General features: G+C 52.3%; 1 protein-coding gene across 1 annotated transcript; it reads left to right on the forward strand.

Annotated features, from left to right (window-relative positions):
* Positions 1–208: 208 nt before the first annotated feature.
* LOC142064247 (neuritin-like) lies at positions 209–5886 on the forward strand. The gene is made up of 3 exons (XM_075108927.1): positions 209–251; positions 772–919; positions 5003–5886. Exons 1-3 carry the CDS (start codon positions 209–211, stop codon positions 5226–5228), a joined length of 417 nt encoding a protein of 138 aa, XP_074965028.1. The 3' UTR covers positions 5229–5886.
* The last annotated feature ends 3973 nt before the right edge of the window (positions 5887–9859 follow it).

Raw genomic sequence — 9859 nt, forward strand, 5'->3', positions numbered from 1 at the left:
CGGGGGTGCTCCCGAGCGCTCCTAGCCACGGCCCAGCCCCCTCCCTAATTGGCTGCGGCCAAAGCCGCTCATTAGCGGTGGCCGGGGCCGGGCGCCCTCCCCGCGGAGGCGGGGAGCGCTGCCGGCAATGGGGGTGCGGGCAGCGGTACCGGGAGCAGGAGCGGGGCTGGAGCCCGGGGCCAGGCGGAGGCGCGGAGCCGGCGGCGGGATGGGGCAGCGGCGGGGCACGGCCGTGCTGCTTCTCGCCCTGGGTAAGGCTGGCCCGGCGGGGTTTTGGGGTGCCCGGGCTGGGGAGGGACCGCGTCCCAGGTGGCCTCTGGGCTGTCCAGGCGGGGGGTGATGCGGACACCCCCCCACACACACCCTTCCCCCGGGCTGGTGCCATGCATCTCTCCCCGGCGGGCCCTGGCTGCCCGTGCTGAGCTGGCGGGGCTCCCCCTCCGGTCCCGGCCCTCTGCCCCGGGCCGGGAGCGCTGGTTGCAGGTGAGCAGCCAGGGCAGGCAGGGAGCGGGGTGCCCTGGCTGCCCCCGCATCAGCTCACTTCCCTGGCAGAGCAGCTCTTTGGGGCTCTCTGCACACTCGGGCAGGGCTGGGCAAAGGCAAGGGATGGTGCAAAGTTTGTGTGCATCCTGCATGGAAGGGGGAGCTCACTGTGCCTGGGTGGCACCAGCACTGTGGTGGCCCAGGGCTGCCCAGTTCACCCTGGGGAAGGAGGTGGGCTCCATCCCCAAAAGTCTTGGTGCTCACGCCGACCCCCTCGATGGCCAGCAGGGCACCTGGCTGGGCTGCTGGCACCAGGCACCGCCTGCAGCAACGTTTACCAAGGCTTCTCACACTGCGTCCTCAAGCTGGGGGAGAACATGGCCATGTACGAGGAGATGGATGGTACTGAGCTGCAGGGCTTGCACCAAGTCTGTGGGTGAGTATGGCCCCATGCTGGGACCCCCTGCCTGTCCCACCCTGCAGGGCCTGTCCCCAACGGAGGGTGAGTTGGGGGGCTTATCTGTGGTGCATGGCCAGTGTGGCTTTTTGGCGTTGCCCCTGTGCCAGGTGCTGCTCTCAGCTCTTTTCCTGCATGCCTGGATCCTGCTGGTGCATGCACACGCACGCGTGCTCCCCACCTCGCTCTGATTTCAGATCGACGCGGTAAGCTCCCTCCCTCTGTCTGTCTGTCCACCTGCCACATGGCTCCAGCCAGAGTTTGTGTCTGTGGCCCTTAGCAATAGCTCTAGCCCCAGGACTCGTACTGCAACTCCCTGCACGTCTGCAGCTGGGAGGAGCAGGGGTGGTGGGACCAGACCCCCTTTGCCCTCTGGGAAATGCTGCCCTGCACACCCAGGTTTCAGACAGGGACTCGCACGTTGCTGGGCTGTCTCAGGGTCCAGTGCTGTGGAGAGCAGCCTGCAACCAGCCTTGAGTTAGATCCTGCTGCCCAAACCAAGCTTTCTCCCTCCTTCCCTGCTGAGAACCTTTGTCTGGCTTGAATTTGCCCCACTCCTGGTTTTCATGTGTTTGTAGCAGGTGCCTTGAGATGTCTGTGTTGGGAGGATGTTAACTTTAGCAGAACTAAAACAATAGTAAAAGAGTGGTGTGAGGCGGGTTGGGGGAAGGGTCTTCTCAAAAATCAAGCAAGCAGAGGCGGCAAGACGGGGCAAGTGAAAGGTGGAAATAAAATGCTTGCAGAGATAAATGGGGGCAGCCCTGTGTGCCCAGCAGCGAGTCGTGGGGAATGAAAAGGAGTTAAAGGAGACACAGGCAGCAATTGAGGGAAAACCCGAGTGCCTCGGGGCAGTGTAAACCTGCCTGGGCAAGGTGAGGGCTGAGCGCCCTGTGTGTCAGGCTTTCCAAGCCGCTGAAAACCACCTTGTGGGCTGGGAGGGGAAGGCATCGCCCTTAGTGGTGGGGAGGAGGCTTTGGGACTTGCTCCACCATGCCAACACAGCTGGCTGGCATCTGTGGGGGCTGTGGCAGGGCAGGGGTCAGCCAGGATGGGGCAGTCACCATTGCTGGAGGCAGGCTGGGCTCCGAGTGAGCCAGCACGAGGAGTCAGTGCTGCTGCCAAGGCAAGCAGAGGGTCCCCAGCCCTTCCACCTGCCCCAGCTGAAATATCTGACTTTGGTTGTTGCCAGAGTAAAAAACACTCAAAAAAACCCTCTTGCTCAAGGACAACAGAAAACTAACTAGCCCCCACTCTTTAAAATTTTTGTTTATTCATTTTGTCCACGCATTCCCCTGCCAGCAAGCATGCTGATGGGAGGTTGGCTGTGACTTGCTTTTTCTTTTCTCTTTTCCGTGGGACAGCCTAGCTCAGGATGAAAGTCCTTTCTGGCATGTGGCTGAAGGCTGGGTTGAAACAGGAGCTGCTCTGTTTTGGGCTGTAATATGTGCTTTTTTGAACATGTGGTTTCTCGGTATTAGAGAAAAAAATGAGCACGCTGCCCAGCACGTGCTGTGGTTGACTGCTGGAGGCGTGATTCCTCTGCTGAAACTCACATGAAATGTGTGAGATGAGGTGGTTTTTTTTTTTTTTTCTACAGGCTTTGGGGCACTAACAGCAAAGAACAGGTCCTGGGACCTTCCCTGCAGCCAGGGCTGGGGCCCCGCACCTTCAGGGACATGCCAGCTTCTGCCAGTCCCAGTGCACAGCTAGCCGGGCTTGCCGTGGCGGGAGGGAAAAAGTGATGGTGTCCCAGCTTCATGCCAGGAAATACTTCTGAATTATTAGCCTTTAACCCTCCACTTTCCCCATTGCTGTATGCTTTCCGGGAGCGCAGATGAGGGCAGACCCAGAGCTGGGAGCTGGCACGGGGCTGGTGGCGTCTTGGCTCTGTGTGCGCGGTGCTGCCCCAGAGCCGGCCTGCCTGGCTGAGCAGATGGAGGCTGCGAAGGGTGAAACATTGGGAATTGCCATCCCGGCTGAAAGCTGAACCAGGCAGGAGCTGCCATCCCCCTCCAGGTTTAACCCTTTCCTGGCAGAGCTGCCTCCTGCTGCTGCTGCAGCTCGGGAGCGAGCGTGGGAGGTTACCTGGGTTGGCACCAGATTTTCTCATTATCTGGGGGCATTTATTCTGCCCCAGTGACTCAGTTTAATGAACTCCCTCACAGCTGGTGTTCTGACGTAAGCCCTGGTAGGAAAGCTAAGTAGAGTGCTCAGGTCTGCGTGTCTGTGCAAGGTGTCATCTCCAGCACAGGGCACTTGGGTTAAACCAAGCCAGCCCCTTTCTGTGCGCCGGGTGCCTGCTCGGCCGGCCGGGCTCTTCCCCCTTCCCGAGGGGTGCCTAGTGTGCCCGGTGTCCTGGCAGGCACTGGGAAGGTGGCAGAGCAATTGCTCCTGTCCTTTGGCAGTCCCCAGCTTGCAGCTGCGAATCATGGCCTGGAGGTGGTGCCCAGCCCCAGCTAATGTGGGACAGCAAACCTGAGGTGGAGGGGAGGGCAGGAGGGTGGGTGCCTCGGGGTGCCAGTCGCTGGGTGCTGTGGGCCTGTGGAGGCTGGGAGCTGGCTGGGACCTAGGGGTGCTGCCCACGGCTGGTCCCCACCTTGCCCTGGTGTCAGGTGCCAGGACATGCTCCAAAGAAGCTGCAATATGAAATGGTTTTGCAAAGCTCTTTTCAGGTAAAAGAAAACTCTCTTCGAAAGAAGTCAGGGGGAAGGTTAGTGGAAAGCATGGCATAGAGCCTTATCTGTCCTTTGGGGAAGCTTTTGTTCTGGAGAGGAACCACTTCCAGAGCAGAGGATGGCCCACGGCATTTGCTGAGACTTTCGAGCTCCTGCTGTTTCATTTTGTGGGTTTGTACCTAACAAAACAGAGACCTTGCCTGTGAAATCAGCTGTGTCGGGGCTTACGGACATGCTAGTGTGCATATAGCAGCCTGCCAGGCTGTGGATGCCCTCCCTGTCACAGAGCAGCACCTACAGCTGCCTTTGGGGAGTCCCCTATGGAGTCTAATCCTCCTGTACTCTGGTGTGATGCCCATTCTGGTCTCGCGTCATGTCGGGGGATGTGGCTTAGCCTGCTACCTGCTGTCCTTGTCCCTGGACAGCTGGAGCCCAACCTTCCCTGCTCAGCTTCACACCTGTGGGGAGGGAGCATGTTGGAAACAGCTCAAAACCAGCTTCTTCAGAGCCACTGTGCTTCTTCACCAAAGGTAAGGAAGGAGCTCAGGGAGGGGCTAAAGTCTTGGCAGGCTGGACACTTCTCTGGATAAATGCAGCACGGGGTCACCCTGCATGGTGCTGGCCCCAGCATGCTGGACCAGTGGGGTGGTGTCCACTGTGCCCCTCCAGGAGAGTATTCTTGGGGGCTCTGTTTTTCAGCCCAGTTTCTGCTGGGGTTTTTTCCCTGCCTAGCTCTAGCTCTGGATCTGGAAAAAAAAAAAAAAGAATCCAAGTTGCCGTCCCCAGGGGAAGCAGCCAAGGGGGTCTTCAGTGAGCAGCTCCCAGTTTATTCCTACACGACTGTGGGTTATCTTTGCCCGTGTTGTTCTTTTTCCCTGGTGCTCCCCAAAAGCCTCTTTCCATTGAACAGCCTCTACTCACACAGGGTAATACCTAGCAGATAAGTAGAGATGTGTCTAACAAGAACATGGTGTAACTCCTCCTGCCTCTGCCTGTACCTTAGTTATAAAGCTGCGATGGTCTGTGGGAGACTTTGTCCTTCTCCTTGCTTTGTGCTCATGTTTTGCCCTTGACTCAACTTGGAGAAATCTATGAATGAAACGTGCTGGCCTTTGTTCACAGGCTGTTTTATATACTCAGAGTACTCAGTTCCAAAGGAAAACATTGTTGATGGGAAAATAATGGATTTTATTGACTTCTGGGGCAGGAGGAAGCATTAAATAATTTCAGTGTATTTTGAGGTTTGGAGTTTTATCTGAGAAGCTCTGGGAGATGGAGGGAATGACAAAATACTGAGGGCAGGCTTGAGGCAGCAAGGCTCTGCCTGACTCCTTGGCGTTGTGCTACTGTGAAGGGACTGACAGTGCGGTGTCTGCCCTGGCTGCAGGTACTGGGATGAATTTCACACATGTGCCCTGACGGTGCTTTGGGAGTGCCACAAGGAAGCAGCGGATGTCTGGGAGATGCTGAGAAGGGAGTCTCGAAAAATCAAATTTCAAGGCAGCTTGTTTGACCTCTGCAGCCCCAGCACGGCCCAAAGCTTTGCCTGGACCCACATTCCCAACATTTCCATCCTCGGCATCCCCTTTATCATCACTTGGCTGAACTTATAAGCTGCAGCTCTGTACGTATCACAGCAAAGGTGGTGGCGGCAGCGTGTGTTGTGGCATCTTTCTGATCACATTTCCAAACCTCTGAGGAACACACTGTGCAGTGCTCAGCGAACACTTGGGTCCATCCTGCACCTACGAGATGTGGAAGAGCTCAGCAGCATCTCCTGGGCTTTGCTATTTATCTGTAATTTGGGATAATGGCTGTCCCTTTCTGCCTGAAGGCACAGATGCAGATCTGGCTGACTGCAGAATTTGGGAAATTGTAGATCTGGGGCAGAGGATTTGGGGGAAAAATGATTAATTGGTTGTGAACGCTGGATTCTTTTGGACTCTTCTATGACTACTCCTCCTAAACGTGTTTACTTTGCTGGCTCTTACTACCAGACCAACTCTCCAGATTTTTGATTTGGGCACTGAAAACAAGAGGGGCATTTTCACCACTGATTCGTGAGGTGCAGGGGACAGTGTACATCTTATCAAAGGCAGAAAAAGTCCTTACCACCCTGAACTGGCTTTTTTTCTTTGAGGACATGGTGAAACCCCTGCAGAAGAATAATCACAGGTGCATGGCTTCTCTTGCACACATGTGGATTCTCAGGTAACTCCCGTGTTATGTGTAAATCCCTTTTCTAAGGAAACAGAGGGCAAAAATATTTGGTGGGAGAGGGAGTGTCAAGCTAGCAGGACAAAAAGGATTTATAGCAACTCTTTTGCTTTAAAGCTTTCCCCAGGGTACCTGTAAGCAGCTCTGTGGGTGGCAGAGTGTCATTCCAGAGTATTAAAGTTTTTGTTGTAGAGCCTACAGCATGGTAGAAGCTATTTGTCCTGGCTCGTGTTCAATAACACAGTCTCTTCTTGTCTCCTGTGCAGCTCAGAGCGTTGTGAGTTTTGCAGCTTCCGTACAAGCATGAAAGTATTTACGATGGAGAGGTGGTTGCAAGTGATTTCTGTCTAGGTTAGAAAACCACAACAATATTACAGGGCAGTATGAGGCAGTTCTGTGTTTTAAGGATACTGATGTGGCTCTGTGCCCTGCCTGGCTGCACAGGGCCATAGGAGCCATGGTGACCCAGTATGGGTCTATAACCTGCTCCTCTGAGGGTCTCAGGCCAGTTGCTTGCTAAGATGAAGCACAGTGAGTCCTGATGGGACTTTCTACAGCTTCCAATGCATTCCCCGTGTGGTACTGCTGCTCCAGAATGGGGAAGGAGCTGGTTTTCATCATACTCTAATCAGGGCTCAACAGCTGGATGTAGGGGTGAGCTCCATGTTGGAATTATGGGATCCAGCTGTCTTTCATCAGATCTGAAATTTCCATGTTTAACTAGCAGCCTGGCCTTCCTAGATGTGTCACACATCATGGGCTGTTTTCACAGGTTGGTTGGCCCCTTACCAGGGCACTTGCTTTGTCTTCAGTAGGGGCAGGCAGTTGCTAACAGCGAAGGACAGTCCTGCGCAGAGCTGGGAAAGCTTCATAGCTCCTTGTGGTCCTGAGAAACACTGAAGAAAGACCTCGCACTGGTAGTTTGAGTGCTGCCTGCCATGGGAGTGGGTGCAGCAGTAGGTACCACCAGCCACAGGAGGTTCTGAAATGGTGCCCCCAAACATGAAAATCTGCTTTACAGTGTGAGCAGTGGATCTGGGGCCCTGCTGGCCCCACTGGATGCATTATAGGTGTGTGGGCAAGCTTCCCCTACAGCAAAGGATCTTTTTACCAATGGTGGTGTTAGACTTTTTAGTGATGAGTGATGCTACTCTCCTTTAGCATTAATGTGTTCTTCCTCTTACCTTCCCTCTCACTTAACACTCTGCTCCTGTGGCAGCAGGAGGGAACAAATAAATTAGGCAAAATCCAAAAAATAAGTCACAGAGGAGCAGCTGGTGTTCAGACAGCACTTCAGTGTGAGGCACATAGGCCTTCTACAGACAAGAGTTGCTACTTATGTACTCGGCATCTTAGGCACAAAGCCTTAAGATAAGTAGTGGAGAAAGGGTAAACCAGAGCACTGCAGAACCTGGAGTGAACCACTCGGTTGCTTTGTTTTTTCCTCTTATTCTGTTCCAAAAGCAGCCTATGCTGTCTGATCCTGTTCCCCTCTCCTGTTATCTCTTTTCCTGCCTGTGGTCTGTAGCTGGGAAAGACCAAAGCAGGTGGATATTGTATACAATGAAGGCTGGAGTCTTTTGGGTCCAAATCCTGTACCTGCTCTTTGTTTAGAATAGGTGTTTTCCTAAAGCCATTAAACAAATAAGCACAATCCCCCAAAATCCCACAATTCTTAGCTTCTCTTTGGCATCTTCCCTGTTAAAATTTTCTACTTTTAAACAGCTTTGGGGAAGGGGAATGTAAAAGTCTCAGCAGAGACCTCCAAGACGTCTTCTTTTTGCAAAACCATGGATACAAATAGCTAGCTGACACTACCACTGTCTCTAAGAAGAGCAGGTGTTGAGGAGAATTTTCCCTGGAAGCAAATCCCTCAACTCTTGCACACAAAACCAAAAAAAAATCATTAAGAAACAAAGACCATCTGCCACCATTCAGGTATGGAGCAGCAGATTTTTATTTTTTTTTAAAGCCAAAGGCCCTCCTAAATCTGACTGATAGTATGTGACTGAAAATTAGGTCTCACAGTATGGGAGTGATGAGTTTCAGAGGTTCCCTCCTCAATCCGTATTTCATTTTTAGCACATTTCTCTATGACCAGGACAATTACAGTAGATTTTCTTTAAAAAAACCCAGAAATACAGATTCAGTGCTCAAAGGCAAAGTCAGCAGACTTTCAGAAAGAATTTATAATCCTACAGCACACTTTATGCTGGTGCAGTGCAGCTTGTGGATGTCCTGCAGCCTCAGTGTTAAATCCACATTTGTCAAGGATTTTTCTTGTGGCCTTGCTCTGAGTATCTCCAGACAGAAACCTGTACCCAGAGTTCACCCTGCTCCTCCCTGCAGGGGAGGCTGCTGAAGCAGCTACAGCATCTCTCATGTATTCAGAAAGTAAGGAGGCAAGTGTTCCTTGCTCCAAAGTCTTCATTCCTGTTCTTACAGGGGAACAAATGTAGGACCTCTTTAATAGCCTCACAGCAACTCCGGGATCAGCTGCCCATTCCCTTTAAGAAATGGGATGAATGTGGTTTCCCTCTGCTCTCTCACAGTCACTGTAATTAGTGTTCTAGCTCACATTTGCCTTAAGACCACCCCTGAAGAACACAGGAGTTCACACTGTGCTTTGGTGTGATGTTAAGCCTTGAATTAAACCTGCGAACTTTCCCTGTGCAGGACTGGGATGTTCTTTCTCACAAATAGCAACAAAAAGCAGGAAAGGACAAAACAAGCCTGAAAGTGTCTGATACCAAGCCCCCAGGCAGAGTGTGCCCTCTGCGCCCTGATCCCAATTGCAGCGCACCAACTGCTCTTTTCTGAAGGAGATACTGGCACCTACTGGAAGACCAGTTTATTTCTAGGCTGAAGGTGACCGGAAGAAAGGCAAGTACCCTTATGTACGAGGAACGAGCAGATTTTGAGAAGGGATGAACTGTCCTGACTGTAGAGCAGAGCTGCGGGGGAAGCGCTAGAAAGGGTGGCCCTCCAGCAAGTGTTGGCTTCTGCGCAGAAAAAAAACTTGTGTAGACTCCTTCTCTGAAAGACTGCTGCTGTTCTTAAACTGTGCTTAAAGGGGTGTTGGTCAGGAAGAGGTCCTGGCAAAATCTCAGAACATAAGAAGTTCTGTCTAAACAAATGTAACTGGCAATCTTCCTCTGTGGCAGACCTGCCAAGTATTTAAAACATCAGGATGTTATCCTGCCCCAATTTATAGTATCTGAATATGAGAGCAGGAATTGAAATACAGCTTCCCCCAGTAACAGAAGTCAAAAGAGCAGCTTCAAAGAGTTTAGCAACTTCTGCATCTCAAATCATCCCACCACTTTTCAACAAGATGAATTAGCAAATAATTTCTGCAAATTAACACAAATATTAATATACAAAGGAAAGTTACTACAGCAAGATGCTGCACAGGAGAAAAATCTGTCTTTAGAACAGGCTTTGCCCTCATTTGGGATCACACAAACTGACCATCCCTCAGCAGAAACCAGGCAGGGTACAGGTCTCCTTGCTTGGGCTGCTGGAGGGACCATCCAGCTTTAGCCCCCCAGCAGTAAGGTGGTGTCCCTGCCTGCCCACAGGTGATAGTTATTTGAAGTGCCTCTCAATAAAGGCACATCCTGTTATTCTGAGAAACATGCAGCAGTCTGTTACTTAACTTGTCACCTCTACCAGACCAGATCTGTCACTAGACTTCTGAAGCCTGACAGGAAGAGCTGGATAAGTGAGCAGCAGCACATCTCCAGGACACCTTTGCAGGCTTCCCTAGGACAGCTCCATCCTCAGGCTGGACGTAGAATCACAGAATGGTTTGGGTTGGAAGGGCCCTTTAGAGACCCTCTAGTCCAACCCCCCTGCAGCGAGCAGGGACATCTTCAACAGGCTCAGGGTGCTCAGAGCCCCATCTGCCTGACCTTTAATGTTTCCAGGGATAATGGAAATGGGATGTAGAGACCCTGGATTGCTGACACTCCTCCTGAAGCAAGGATTATGCTGGCTGACTTCCAAGATAGCACTCACTGATGCC

This window comes from Phalacrocorax aristotelis, chromosome 13, assembly GCF_949628215.1.
Source record: "Phalacrocorax aristotelis chromosome 13, bGulAri2.1, whole genome shotgun sequence".
In the NCBI taxonomy this organism is placed as follows: domain Eukaryota; kingdom Metazoa; phylum Chordata; class Aves; order Suliformes; family Phalacrocoracidae; genus Phalacrocorax; species Phalacrocorax aristotelis.

Coding starts and splice junctions, on each gene's coding strand:
- LOC142064247 (XM_075108927.1), top strand. CDS start 209: ATGGGGCAGCGGCGGGGCACGGCCGTGCTGCTTCTCGCCCTGG. Junction 252..771: donor CGTGCTGCTTCTCGCCCTGG/GTAAGGCTGGCC, acceptor GATGGCCAGCAG/GGCACCTGGCTGGGCTGCTG. Junction 920..5,002: donor GGCTTGCACCAAGTCTGTGG/GTGAGTATGGCC, acceptor CCCTGGCTGCAG/GTACTGGGATGAATTTCACA.